Consider the following 15155-nt stretch of genomic DNA (forward strand, 5'->3'; position numbering starts at 1 on the left):
GGCAGTCTCCAAAAAGATTAGACTCCTTGATGATTGAAAGCATGTTGTGTGGTGTTCCTGGCGCCCATTTAAGAGATTGGGTTTGTGTGTACAGGCACACCTATGTGAAATCATTTCATTTTGGGATTCTAGAGTGCACAACACTGATGCACACCATACTGTAATTGTATAGTAATTTTATAGTAAATTTCTCACCTTTATTTTATTTTTATTCCGAAAACAGCATTTGTGTGGTAACAGTGACTCATGTTTAGTGTTCATTATGGAAAACAGCAGCACCACCAGCTGTTTCTTTAGCTTTCAGGTACTTCTCCCCTCAATTGGGAACAGTGGCATGAAGTATTTGAGTCGTACCTCAAAGCTACTCATCTTGACATGTTCATCTCAGAAAAGGATAAAAAGCTCTTTTAGTATATAATTTAGGATCTGAAGGTAGACATATTTTAAAAACACTTCCATTAGAGGTGGTCAGTGTACGCATTAGTGGTAGTGATGAAGACGATTCTGCTGAAACACAGGACGAGTATGAATCCATCATTCAGATAATGGATAAAAGGATCAATCCTAGGAATATTATTGTTTTAGAATGCCTTAAATGTATTCAGAGGGCCCAGCTCCCTGGTGAGTTGATAGATGCCATTGTAGCTGATTAAGACCATTGGTGGTTACTTGAAATTAATTGTGATTTTAAGGACAAAATAATTCAGAAGTGAGAGGTTAGCACTCTAGTGTTTTTCTCTCTGCCTCTTCTTTCGCGCCCGGCCTGCCTATTTGATTGCTGCTGTGGCGCGAACACGACTCCTACCTGAACCATACGTGGGGCACTCAAATTTTGATTTTTAAATTATGGCACCTCATCTCTTAAATGTTTTTAAGTGCTTTTACTTTCCCATATTACTTCAGTGCATTGTCTGTGATCTCGGGGAAACAAAAGTGTATTACCTAGTGAGGGGAATCCAATTCATCTTGTCAAATAGCGGTTAGAGTACTTGGGCTTTTCTTCTTTGTCTCTTCTTTCACGCCCGGCAGGCCTATTTTATTGCAGCCGTGGCATGAACATGTAGCGGATGCACGCAGCAGACGTGCTGCTAGTGCGCCAAAGATGTTCCTAAGGCAAGCCAGTCTTCACCTGTCCGCACCCAAACGCGTCCAGGGGCTGGGAATGCTAACCCAGGGGATTCAGGGAGGATTTCCTACACCTCCTTACAGCTTCATACCCTCTACCCGCCTAAGTTGGGGATGCCACTTCTATTTAAACCCCAACATGGTGGAGGCCAGTGTCCACACTGCAGCTTTGCACTCCAGGATCTGTTTGCAATGTCGTAATCAAGGGGTTCCCATGCAATGCTTGGCACCTGTCTGATGCTACTCGTAAGTTGTTTATTATCAACTGCTGCTCGCTCATTTTGTAAAAATCAGCTTGATAATTTTAACTCCTTAAATGACCAGGCCCCAGACGCTGTGTTTCGAACAGAAACCTGGCTAGTTGAGGCCTCAGTACCAGGCATCATAGCCACATTACCGTCAGGCTATGGTATTCTTTGAGTGGATAGCCCGGAGAAAAGAGGGGGGTAGCATTACAATCGTTTTTAGAACAAAATAAGCCTGCACAATGGAAAGACATATGATTCCAGAATGAAAAGCTACGCTGTTCTCTCTTACTCTCTCTAAAAACGTCTCTGTTCGGGAGCTCTGATCTATCATCCTCCAGGCCTAGCAGGAAACTGGATATCCATTATAACAGAAGCCCTTTCTTCGTACATTGAAAAATGAACCAATTTTACAATACTTGGCGATCCCAATATTCATTTAGATGATCAGACATATAAAATGGCCTCTCCATTATTGAGGATTTTATGGCCTTTGATATACAACTTATTAACAAGGATCCTACTCATGAAGCCGGCCATTTCGTGGATCCTATATAGTCAAACTTCAAAACTTTGAGAGATGACCAGGCATTTCCGTTATCTTGGTCAGACCACTATGCATCCCTTTTTTCCCTTCTTAATCCAGGTGTCTCTCACTCAGGGATAACCTACCCTGGCGTTGTTGGTCGAAGCTTAAGGCAACTTTCCGAAATTTGAGGCTGAAGGACAACTGCCTGAAACCTGGCCAGTTCAGTGAATTCCGATGCACTAATTAATGACGGATGGATTAGGGATGCACTTGACTCCCTGATCCCTATCACTGTGGAAAAAACAGCATAGAATCCTCCCACCAGCTTCCTGGTTTAGTGACACTTTATGCAAACACAAAAAAACTTTAAAGCACTTGAAAGAACCTGGCATAAATCCTATTTTGCTGTGGACAAAGTTAATTATAAGCCGGTGTTAAAAGAGTATCATAAAAATATACAGTTGCTAGAGTCTCTTTTTTTTCGGACAAAGTTAACGCAGCCAAAAACTGCTCAAAATCTCACTTTCAAGTTGTAAAAACACTCTCTGATCCCATAAATATAACTCCAGCAGTTCCTTTCTCACAACCTCAAAGTGAGGAGACAACAACTTTCTTTATCAAAAAAATTGACTGATATTAAGGCTTCTTTTTCCCCCACAACAGATGTACTTGTCAACAGGCCGGCCAGGAAGAGCCATGTGTACTGAGTACCTTTCAGCTTATGGACCAGCAAACATTTTTCTCCTATGTCTACAATCAAGTCAGGTTCACCCCTTGATTCTTTTCCTCCCCCTGTAAATTGAAATCACAACTATTGGATTTACTCACCCAGCTCTTAAATACCTACCTCTCGGAAGGTATAGTTCCAAAGATATGGAAATGTGCAATGGTCAATCCCCTATTGAAGAAGCCCTATTTAGATGAATACACCTGGTCAAAATATAGGTTATAGGTTACAGACTATCTTAGGCACCAACTGGATAATGGTGGCATTGTGGCACTCATTATTTTGGACCTCAGCCTTCGATACGGTGAATCACATTATACTGCTTCAAAGACTAGAGGCCAAGGACTTGTAGGGCACTGCCCTGTCTTGGCTGATCTCTTTATTGCAGGTCTGTGTTTTTCAGGTCCATTTCCATCAGCTTTGCTCTAAACCACATCCACTACCATCTGGAGTCTCTCAAGGTTCCACTTTAAGTCCTACCTCATTCAATCCTTTTTAAGGCCACTTGCGGACATCATGGAAAAGTGTGGTCTTACAACCTTGTCATATGCTGATGATACTCATATTGTGGTGTTCTTGTTTTCTCAAGAAAAAAACAGTGCAGAGGCCATGAACAACTGTCTCATACAAGTCTTTCCATGGATGAATGTCAACTCCCTTAAGCTAAATGGGGACAAGACAGAGGTTCTGTTGATGGGCAACTATCCTCATCTCTGGGGCCCACATCTATGGCCAGAAGTGATTGGTACCATTCCTACCCCTGTGGTCAAGAACTTGGGAGTTTGGTTGGACAACGAATTACACATAAGTCACCTAAACACAAAGGTGGCTGCCACTTGTTTTGGCATCCTAAAATGGCTTAAGAAAAATGTGGGTTGTCTTTCCAGCTCTGCCCAAAAAACGGCCATTCAGGCTTTATTTATTTCCAGATTTGATTATGGAAACATTCTCTATCTGGGCGACTGCAGATTGTGCAAAATATGGCGGCTAGACTTTTACTCCATCCCCAAAGTTGTCTTCGACTGCCAATCTACTCTGGGATCTTCACTGGCTCCCTATTGAGAGCCGCATCCTATTAAAAGCTTTGTTTTATGTTCATAAATGTCAATCTAATTCTGGCCCTATCTATATTAGGTCTCTGATGTAATCTTATACACCTAGTTGATCTCTGCATAATCTTGATCTTGCTCGGGTTCCCAGAATCAGGAGATCCCAGCATGAAGGTCGAGCCTTTTACTTTTTAGGCCCAAAGCTTTGGAATTCCCTCCACCCGGATCTGAGGCCCTGCCATTCTCTTCTGACTTTCCAGAAGAGGTTGAAAACCTGGTTGTTCTAAACGTCTTGGAAGAGGAACCATCTTCATAATCTGTACCCGATTTGTTTTACTAGCATTGCGCCGGGAAACCCTGCTAGGGTAAGCATGCGCAGTATGAAACCAATTAACATAACATTACCAAGGTAATAATTAAATTAAACTAAATTGAAAGCAGTTTCACCTATAAAACATATGTTACAAAGTTTATTAAACATTCGGGTCAATGAATCAACAATTAACCAAATCATAATACACATATGGAATTTACATCCCAAGTTATCAATGAAAATGTAATTAATGTATTACCAATAAAATATTTACATAACATAAAAAAGTGAACTTCCCAACCTATTACTCTACAAACCATAACAACCTGCATCTAAAATATACGTTATTAATTTACAATACAAGTAAAAATAAAATGTACATTTAAAATCTCAAAACACACTTGAATAATTAAAATGAAAATATATCAATTCAGCAATTCACATGTTTAATGATTAATATTTAATAATTAAATATTTTATTAACATTATAGATTTAAAATTCAAAACAATCATAAATAACTGCCCATCCTATTCTTCTACAAACCCAATAATCTGCTACTAAATTTTAAATTACTAATTAAATGTAAAAAAATATTTACACATTAAATATTACAAAATGTACTAAAATGATGTACAGAAAATTACAGTAATACGATTAACTGAAAATAATATAACAACTATATAGTTAATTAATTAAAAATGATATTTAATACAACTTTATTAGAGTCAACAATATTATATATAACAATATTTTTAAAAGCTATAATATATAACATGTGTTTCTTGTAAAGCAATCGCTGACCCTTGGGTATCTTGGCGCTGAATAACAGATGTTTATTGTTATCCAACGGTACTCATTTTATTGACCTCAGTTGGAGGTAAGGCTGATTGGACCCACCAGGATTTGAACCTGTGACCATGAGGTCGAACACAGGCCCCTGCAGGGGATGCATTAGTTCACTGAGCCACCAGACCCAGCTGTATATAAACAACATTCTTACTTCCAATACTCTGTTATCTGATATTTTTGTAGGGACAACATTTTTGGCCCAATATTCATGTCATGCAATATGTTTGACCCAATATTTGTGTCATTCACCCTACGGAAATCATAATTCGAGAAAGCTAAATGCTGTTACAGGCCCTACTGGCCACTCCTAATGAACGCCTTAATGCGGAAAAATACCACCAATATGGCTTGTATTTTGTCTTGTGGTGTATTGGCCATAAAGTGAATGTTTGTTCAGAACACACTAAGTAGTACAATTTAAAATCATATTTCTTTTTAAACTTGTGTGCATTAAGTTAAATTAAGAGCTTCAAGGGTTTCACATTCAACTGATGCTCTAACAAAGATGCATAGCTCTTGATTTATGGCCCAAATATAAATAAAATCAGGAAGAAACGTACCGCCAATCACTTTTCAATTATATATTTCACCAAATTTCCGTTTGCATTGTCAGTTTTATAAGGCAATCTCTGCTTAAACCAATTTTAAGCTAGTGGTGTTTCATACATACACTTTCAGCAAAGGCTGTTCTCATCCACATTTCACCGGCATGTGCATTTACATCTGTGCATAATCTGAGATACCTCATCAGTTGGAAATGCTTGTTGGAAGTGCTCTTTATGTGTACCCTATCATTTCTCTTCTACTGAGTAACATGAACGAGCAGACATCAATTAAATAAGTCATAGATTATAATATTTACTTTGCAGACAGTTTTTCAAACAAGGTGAACCACAGTTTTTGTTTTGGGAATATGTGTTGTGCAAGGACGGTTCCAGATGTCAGTTAGTTTTTCTACTATATACAGCATGCATTATTTGTGCACAAACAAACACCAGTCCATCCTATGACATGAGTACACAACTACAGACATACACTTACACACATGCACATACACGCACTCTGTTATAATCATACACAGGCATGGAGAGACACACACATGCATGCACACGATCATTGCTACGTACAGACATACATTCACACACGCAGATATGCACACATCTAATCAGGATGTATGACATTACAACGCATGCTTTTACCACGCATGCTGTTACAACACAGTTTTTACAACGCAAACCTTTACAGCGCATAGCGCTTTGGGGTGCTGGATAGTTAATAGTTTAATTTACTATTCCAACTCCAGTTCCCGTGGACACTAGGGAAGGTGTTGGATAGTAAATTAAACCTATTCCCTATCCTAGAGCGCCCCCCAGCGCAATGCGTTGTAATGGTTTTCGTTGTAAAACCTGCGTTGTAAAAGCACTGCGTTGTAAAAGTTTCGTTGTAAAGGATGTTTCCCATCTAATCACAGACAGATACACACACACATTGATAGGTCAACAGGTACACATGTAGATACACAAACACCCAAACACTGTTACTGTCCTAACAAAGCTCTATATCCTCTTATTTCCTTATATAGACCTTGGACAAAAATTTGCCAATTTGTTTCACATTTGACAGTAATCATTGTCAAATATTAGGCTAGGAATAAATAGAGTTATTTGGTAAAAGATGGAAGGTCTGGCCTTCTAAGTGGTTACCCGTATTGGTAGTGTCTGAATGTAGTTATGTTCATGTTGACTATGCAACCGTGAAATACAACTTACAATAATAGCTGTACATTTGGTTTTATTTCAAGTGTTAAACAATTTGTTTATCTACTTTGTTTTTTAATCTTCCCATTTGGGCAATACTATTTTTATTCGTTCCTACAAAGAATATATGTACAGAGGGTAAAAATACATTGAAAGATCACCCAAATCCAGTCAATATCCTAATTGCCCTCGTAAACGTTAGAAATAATATTTATGAAAACTATCTGTCTCTAACTGACCCAAGAAGTAAATGACTATATAAAGTGGTGTGACTACTTAACATTTTAAAGCACAAGAAGGATGACATGTATTGGAGGAGTGAAGAGAAACAAGAGGCAGAAAAATCCTTTCTTACCCATGGAACACCCAAGTTCCACATTCATCTGCTTTTGAAATATAATTTTCTGGCAATAATCCAGAACAACCAGTTGCAAGTGATGTCCCGTATATCCAACCTTCACTGGTACTCGTTTGTTCAACTGGCGCCATGAAAATAAAATCCCCTGGAACCAATTCAAGTTCGTCGTCATTTTGCGGCATGTAGGGGTATATTACTTGTAGGGTCTACAAAACAGGAATACGTTAATGAGATGCTAATGAATACATTACCTGCAATACAAAGAACAAACATAAAAACAATATTGATTAAGTCAGAACACCAGTGTATGAAAAAAATGCACAAAGTTATAGCCTTTGAAAAAGATAAAGGTAGGAACTGGTTTTGGTAATTTGCCCAAAAACAGGCACCACAAATGTTATGTTATGTTAAAACAACTTATAAAGCACACAAATACCCATAGGTGTCTCTGCGCTAAGTGCTCCAGAAGGCAGGGCCATGGCCTAGATGAAAAAAGCCTACTAATTGAAGAGCCAAGCTTTTATTTGTTTCCTAAATGACAATAGAGTGGGACCGGCTCTGATCTGAGAGGGAAGAGAATTCCACAGCTAGGCTGTAGCAACTACAAAACTTCTGTTGCCCCAATTATTTCTATAGGTTCTTGGGACGACAAGAAGATCAGCACCTGCCGATTGCAGGGATCTGATGGAAGTGTATATCTGCAGTGAATTCTTCAGAAATTCTGACCCTATATGTGACATGTTATAGGAGTCATGAAGAAGTCTTATATTCTAATGTTTATCATAAGGTCTATGTAATGCATGAAGCTGCCTTATATTCTGATGTGCATCAAATCAATTAATGCCATACTGAGATTTTGGTTGTGCCATATTGAAAATACTTGATTTATTTAGAGTGCCCATAAAGTGCTGCATGTGGAGGAAACGGGGGAAGAAAGTTGTCTAGAACCAGGCTACAAATGTGTTCACGTATTCTTAGCAGTGGCAGAAACAAATTCTATCTGGATGATGCTAAGCCTTATTAATGGAGAGGTCCATTAGAAAACTTGATACTTCTTCATAGGAGAAAGCAAGATACATGTTTTCTGTATGATTTGCCAGAAAAAGGTAGAGGCAATCAAGAGTGCTTGGGAACAGGCAGGATGTGTTGTAGGGATTACATTTAGGGCCTTATTATGAGTACGGCTGTCCTCAGGACCACCATACTTGCAGTGGCGGTCTGACCTCTGCGGGTCCGCCCGCAGCATTCCTAGTGTGACAGTCAGACCACCACAGGACCGCTGCCTCTGCCGGGATCCAGGATCCTGCTGTGGTTGCTCTACAGAAAGAGCCAGGAATATGCTTGTGGTGCTGCTTCAGCACCCCCAAGCATATTCTGACTTTCATTTCTACCACCCTTTTCATGGAGGTGAGCCCGCCATGAAAAGGGTGGCGGACATGGAAGTGAGCCCCCTGCTGATTCTGGACCTGGGGGCGTATGCAGGGGGGCACATGTTGTGCACCCCTGTTCCTGCACGGTATGGGTATGGCATGCATGACATGGTGCGTACCACACCATGCAGGTATGTGCTGCAGGCACTGTCACGGCGGCAGGCTGCTGTTAAGGCTCTCCTATGAGCCTTAAACAGCCGCAGCCATGAGACTGCTGCAACACCGCCCGCCCACCATGGATTGAGGTCATAATCCAGCAGGCGGGCGCACGACGACTTGGCTGTCTTCCTGTCGGCACGGCGGTGGCAGGCTGACAGGAGGACCACCAAACTCGTTATAAAGCCCTTTGTCTCCATTTTAGTTTTTCTTTTTTAGCTTAGCGTCTTTTTAAGATATTGGTTTGTGCATGTTTTTTTACTAATATTGAGATAATGACACACATTTATTTATGTTAGACATGGTTTCTCTGCAGTCTGCACTGTTAGTTCCAGGGACACACATACTAGAACGCAATGTCCTTCCTTTACTATGTGCTCATAGGAGACAACTCTTTCTCTCCAGACTAAGTAAATTTGTTATTGTGCATCCTAGCAAAATGCGCTATGGCCAGTGTTTTTACTATTTAAACAGCATCCGTTTTGAATTCTGAGAGAGGCACCGCAGTTATCAGGAAAACTGCTGAGAGCTCTGACAGAGATGCAGCTCTTCAGGCCCTGACATTTATCCTAGGAAGGAAGATAGCTGTGCAAGCAGAGATGTGTGCAGGCTTGCACACTGGGACAGGGTGTGTTTGTTAATGCACTGGTTCTGGAAGAAGGATACTCCCATCATGCGCTCAATAGAGGAGAGATAGATAGGATTAACATTAGGAACAATTAACATGGTTGACTTTTTTTGTCTTTTACAATTCTGATAATGCTTATAACAATGATGTGTTTCATCTGTCTAATAATTGCAGTTCATGTTTTACTAACCAGGATTAGATCTTTTCAAAAAACTTTGAAAATGCTTTATTGTTTCTTTTCTTTGTAAAACTTTGGACATGTAAAAGTGAAAAATGAAAGAACAAGTTACTTACCTTTGGTAATGCATTATCTGGTAGAGACTCTATCTAGTCGCAGATTCCTCACCTTAGAATTATCCCCAAGCATCAGACTGGATCTGGCTTTTGTGAGCAGTATCCCTGCACACCAGCAGGTAGTGCCATTTGGCTCTGCGTGGCGTTGTTGGTGTCGTCCCACTGAAAATTACGTTTGCGATGTCTATATAGGCACCTCCCAGGTGCGCTGCTGTCGGTTACTTTTTGAGACTTTCCACCAAGTGCAGAGCCACGAAGTAACTGACCACTGGTGTGGAAAACTAGGACCCAGAAAGGGGAAAGCTCTATTCCTAGAAATCTGTTCACACAGTGGGGAAAATGGGTGGATCAGTAAGGAATCTGCTGCTAGATAGAGTTTCTACCAGAAGGGGCTCGGAACAGATTTAAGCAAGTTTCTCCCCACTCTTGAAAGAGACCTTGCACTACCTTTGGATGTAGATGCCATTTGTGATCCGCAAAAGACACCAAATTGATGGACAGAATGCAGAACAAATCAAAACATTTACCCCTAGTCAAGAGATCTAGGTTTAATCCATCATTCGTTTGCTCACCATGCCACCCCAGGTTAGACCTGGCCATATGCAAATCAGTCTTGACCCTGTGCCTCATGGGAACACTCCAGCGTCACAGTGAGCCCGGGACCTACGTCTGGGCATACCTGGCGTGCTTAGGGATTGTGATCCGCAAGGCATATTTAGCTGAGTTTATCTGCTCTGGCATTCAGAGGACCCACCAGATGTTGAACAACCAGGGATATGCCCTGCAGGTCTATCCATGTATAGAGATGCAGGACATCTTGACAAAGGGTCCTTGACCTCACACAGCCCTGTTTGTTGCTGTACCACATGCTGGTGGTGTTGTTCATGAACACCTGCACAAGCCTTCCCTGGACGGATGGTAGAAAGGCTTTCAATGCCCAACAGATGGCTCAGAGCTTCAACACTACTGTGAGATCTGATTGCGGAAGGGAGAGGGATACGCCTCTGACCCAATCGCAGTTCATTAAACCCCACTGTAGATCTTTCGCAGTTCCCTCTGATTTCTGGACCACGTCAGAGAGATTGCCCTGATGCTCCACCCACTGTTACTTAAATTCCCACTGCAGAGCCCGCATATGCCAATGGTCATGTGTCATCAGCATCTGGGCATGAGGATCAGCAGCCCCATAGTCACTCTCACCGAAATCCAGGATAGAAGCCGAAACATTGGTATCACAGGATGAATGTCCTGGACTCGCCATTCAGGATGATAGGCCCGAAACTGCAGAGTGTCCAGAACAGCAGCAATGAAAGTGAGCATTTGAAAGGAGTTAGGTGTGATTTTAGCATCTTGATAATGAACCCAAGTGAATGCAGGAGGGCTGCCATAGTCTGGAGGTGGGAGATAACAGCCTGGAGCAAGCCCAACGTCAACAGCCAGTCGTCGATATATGGGGAAGACTGATACCCCCAATCTCTGCAGATGAGCTGCAACCACCACCATCACCTTGGTGAATACGTAAGGAGCGCTGGTGAAGCCAAAAGGGAGCACAACAAACTTTAAGTGCTTGTGGCTTATCGTGAACCGCAGGTAACATCTTCGGGCAGTAAGGATGAGAATATGGAAATATGCATCCTGCAAGTCCACCGCTACCATCCAGTCTCCTGGGTCCGGGGCATATAGGCTCTGAGCAAGAGTGAGCATTCTGAACTTCTCCTTCTTGAGGAAGAAGTTGAGAAAGTGCAAGTCAGGATAGGACGAAAGCCTCCTACTTTCTTGGGCACGAGAAAGTAGCGGGAATAGCAACCACAACCCACTTTTGTCTTTGGCACTCTTGCTATGGCTCCTTTGGCCAAAAGAGCCATCACTTTCTGGTGGAGAAGTCTGTTGCAAGCAAGTGGCATTGAGGGAGGGGTAGTCTTGAAGGTGATAGAGTAGCCCCTTCGGACAATCTGCAAAACCCACCTGGCCGATGATATGTACTACCAGTTAGGTAGGTGATGGCAAATCCTGCTGCCCACTGTGTGACCATGATAGTAAATGGACCGACTATGAGGGATTGAATCTGCGGCTAGTGGTGGACTGACCCAATCGTTGGGCACCCACCCACTGTGCCTGAAGGAACCACGTGCACAGCCATGCAGAGGCTGGAAAGATTGTGCACGCAGCAGCTGGGATGGTAAGTACAGGGCTGGTGCCCCTTCTGTGGCCATGAAAAAAGTGAAAGGTGGATTGAGGATGACGAGGGGTCATGGAAAAGCCCAAGTACCTAGCCATAGCCCAGCTGTCCTTTAAAGCGCTCCAGTGCCAAATCCACCTTGTCTCCGAAGAGACGGGGCATTTAAAGCGCATGTCCATTAATGATGTCTCGACAGCCCCAGAATAGTCAGTAATCCTCAACCAGGCATGGGGACGCAGGGCCACTTGCAACAAAACTGCAATGCCTAGTGAGTCAGTGGTGTCTAATCCAAATCTAATGGCGAATTTACCAGCATCTCTCCCGTCGGCAACAGTGTGGGACAGTACGGCCGGGGTCTCCCCTGGGACTATTGGCAGCACTTGAGCAACGGTATCTCACAGTGCGTGGGAGTAGAGGTTTAAAAGGCATGTGGTGTTCACTGAGAGAATGCCAGGCTAGTGGAAGAAAACATCTTCTCAATTAAACTGCCCAGCCTCTTGGATTCCCAATCTGGGTGTGCAGTTGGGAATACACAAGGATTAACATGAGAGTAGAGGCTTGGACCACCAAGTTCTTCGAGATAGTGTGTTCTGTGGGGAATTTGGAATACACTGGAGCGGGGCCAAGGCGGAAGGCAATTGTCCTGTTCACTGGAGCTCCTTTGTTGGGCTTGGTCCAGGTCCCAAGCAGGACATCAGTAAGTGCTTTGTTGAATGGGAGAAGCAGTTTGGAAGGGGACACTCCCGTTTGAAGCAATTCCATTACTCTTCACTGCCCCTGAGGGTAGACTAAGGTTTAGGACCTCAGCTGTCCTCTGCACCATAATAACAAATGAAACTTCCTCATCAGTAGCCACCTTAGGGTAAGAAATCATGCCAGTCTCTGGAAAAATGTCCAGCCCACTGGCGTCACTCAGATCCTCACAACAGTCCAAGGGGTCATAAGGCTGGTATTATTCGGGTTCAAGAGACTCTTGCATTCTTTCATGAGCTCCAGCTCCCAGAAACGTGAGACGGTACAGGGTCACCCAGGTGCTGGCTCAACCGGGGAGCCTGGCCTAGAGGGGCACTCCCTTGTCACGTCGGACGGTGGAGGAGGTGAAGTCGAAGTACTCTTTGTCTTCTTTTTCTTTTTGTGGGACTGAGACTTACCTGAACCGTTTGATGACTTGGAGTGCGATGCCGTCCTCTTACTCCATGATCACTCCTGGGACCTTCTTCTCAACCGGGACCTTGAGCATCGCATTTCGAGCCACCAGGAGCTTGAGGGATCGTCTCTCAAGACCTTGGATGCATGGCGTGGCAGTCAAGACATGCCTTTAGGTCATGGTCTCATTTGACGCACCAAACGCAAATAAGGTGTGAGAGGCACCTCAGGGCTTGAAGCAAGACTTCTTCGATGACATATCTGCCATACCAGGAGTTAAGACCTTAAAAAAGAGTTCGACAAAACATTGGAAAAGCTTAGTCAAAAAGTTACTAAGGGGTAGCTCTTCCACGATCTGCACTGGCTGACTGGAAAATAAATTATGTCAGACCACACCTGGGAGGCACCTATATAGGCACCACAAACGTCATGTCTGACACAGATTATACCATGCAGAGTCAAACAAATCCCCCTACCTACACACAGGGGTACTGCTCAAGAAAAAATTCCAGATCCAGTCTGACGTCTGGAGATAATTCTAAAATAATCAATCCATTGCTAGAAGTCTCTATCAGATTAGCTAGATCTGTTTCCACAAACTCCTTGTGAATAAGAGTGGTCATGCTCGAGGATGCCATCAGCATATATAACTGTGCAGGTTTAGGAGATTAGATGCAGTATTGTGAGCAAGCCTAACCAATATTTACTGATGCTATAAGAAGAATCAGGACCTCATTACAATGTCAGTCGGAAAGCAATCAGACCGACTCATTGTCGGAATCGTTACTGACCGACTCGGGTCCAGCGAGTTCGACCAACCGATTACGATGTTTCCACACACTATTCGGCGGACCCCCATTGACTTCAATGGGAGCCTGTGTTCTGACTGACAGCACAGGCTCCTATTGAAATAAGCATTTGCAATGCAATAGGTCTCGCATTATTAAAAGTTGGAGCTTTTGGCATTGTAAATGACTCTGTTTTTTAATTATATTTATTGTTTGCAGTGGAGTGCTAATTTGACATATATGAAATTACACCACTGCAGGAGACAATTGGAAGAGCACATATGGAAGAACTACCTGAATATTATATGCACGCTAAAAATGAGAGCATTATGTTACAAGCAGCTAGCTAGACAGGGTGCTGCGAAAGAGGCTTGATATGAGGTAGTCAGACAACTGAGAGCTCTTGTACTCAAAACACCAGGCCAACACATGACCATGTGAGACACAGAAGAAGCGGCATTTCAGCGATATGAGCATATGCACCCATAGACATGAGACTTGTGTGACCCTTAGGAAGGAGGTTTGTCCTGGCGAAGGTTTGCTGTAGTCAGCTTAACTGGGGCCAACACAAAGAAAAACAAAACGTCCAAGCTTAACCCAAGTGGTCACAATAAGGATTCTGCATATAATGCGCACTAAAGGTTAACACACTTATGGGACCAAATGACATGCAGCTCACTTTCCTTTTAAAGGTCATAATTAGTGCATTATGGGGAAATACCAAGTATACACTTATGCTGCATCTATAAAATAAAAAAAGTCAGTGTGTTGCCTTAATGACTGTATAAAGAATAGGAAATATATAAGTAACAACACAAAATCAGGCTGCAGGTTAACTCCTAAAACCTGTAGCTGAAATAATGACAACGTTTTTGTTGCAAAAAGACCTTTTTTGTTTTGTTTTATGTACGCTTTACATGAGCACTAGTTTCGTTAGAGAAGGACACATTCATTTTGGTAGGCACGGGGAGATTAAGTGATTTGCTCAGAATCACAGGATGTTGAGCGTCGTTGCCGAGACTCAAACCTGGTTCCCCAGCTTCGAGGTCGACCCTCTTGCCGTAAGGCTACATCCTCTCTACAACATCTACAATTGATAAGCAGTTGGCATTAGTATTAAAACAACTATGTTGCAGAGCCATTTAAGTCACTAACAATGTAAATAAACACCACGTCTGAACTTTATCACATGCTAATTAAAGACAGCAGGAAAGGAACAAAATTGCCACGTGGTGTAAATTTCTCACTGAGACTGCTATGTTACGATTAAAAAAATGCAGTTAGTTAATAGATTTTACTATATTTTAGATATTTATGGGGTGATAAACAAAGAAAACTGACATTTCGTACTAGTACTGGAATTATGAGGCCCAGAGACTCAGAAGAACTGTATCCTTTAAGGGCTGATAGATATAATGTTGACGTGAAAAAACTTACATAACTGGTTACTTGGATCTGTCCTCGAAAGCATTACCATAAAATTGGCCTTAAAAGCAAATAATTGAGGACCTTCCTTGTGTGCAATTAACCCGTTTGCTGCTGCTCTAGGCAAACGGCCGTCGCGAGTACTACCTCAGTAGT

The 15155-nt window shown here is 42.3% G+C and overlaps 1 protein-coding gene across 1 annotated transcript in view; it reads right to left on the bottom strand.

Annotated features, from left to right (window-relative positions):
* The window catches only part of UBASH3B (ubiquitin associated and SH3 domain containing B), a 764382-nt gene that overhangs the window by 286004 nt on the left and 463223 nt on the right, over positions 1-15155 (bottom strand). Inside the window, exon 6 of the mRNA XM_078681838.1 lies at positions 6951-7159. Within this exon, the coding sequence (XP_078537964.1) occupies positions 6951-7159 (209 nt within the window). The remainder of the gene's footprint in view (positions 1-6950; positions 7160-15155) is intronic.

Source organism: Lissotriton helveticus, chromosome 3_1 (genome assembly GCF_964261635.1).
Source record: "Lissotriton helveticus chromosome 3_1, aLisHel1.1, whole genome shotgun sequence".
NCBI classification, from domain to species: domain Eukaryota; kingdom Metazoa; phylum Chordata; class Amphibia; order Caudata; family Salamandridae; genus Lissotriton; species Lissotriton helveticus.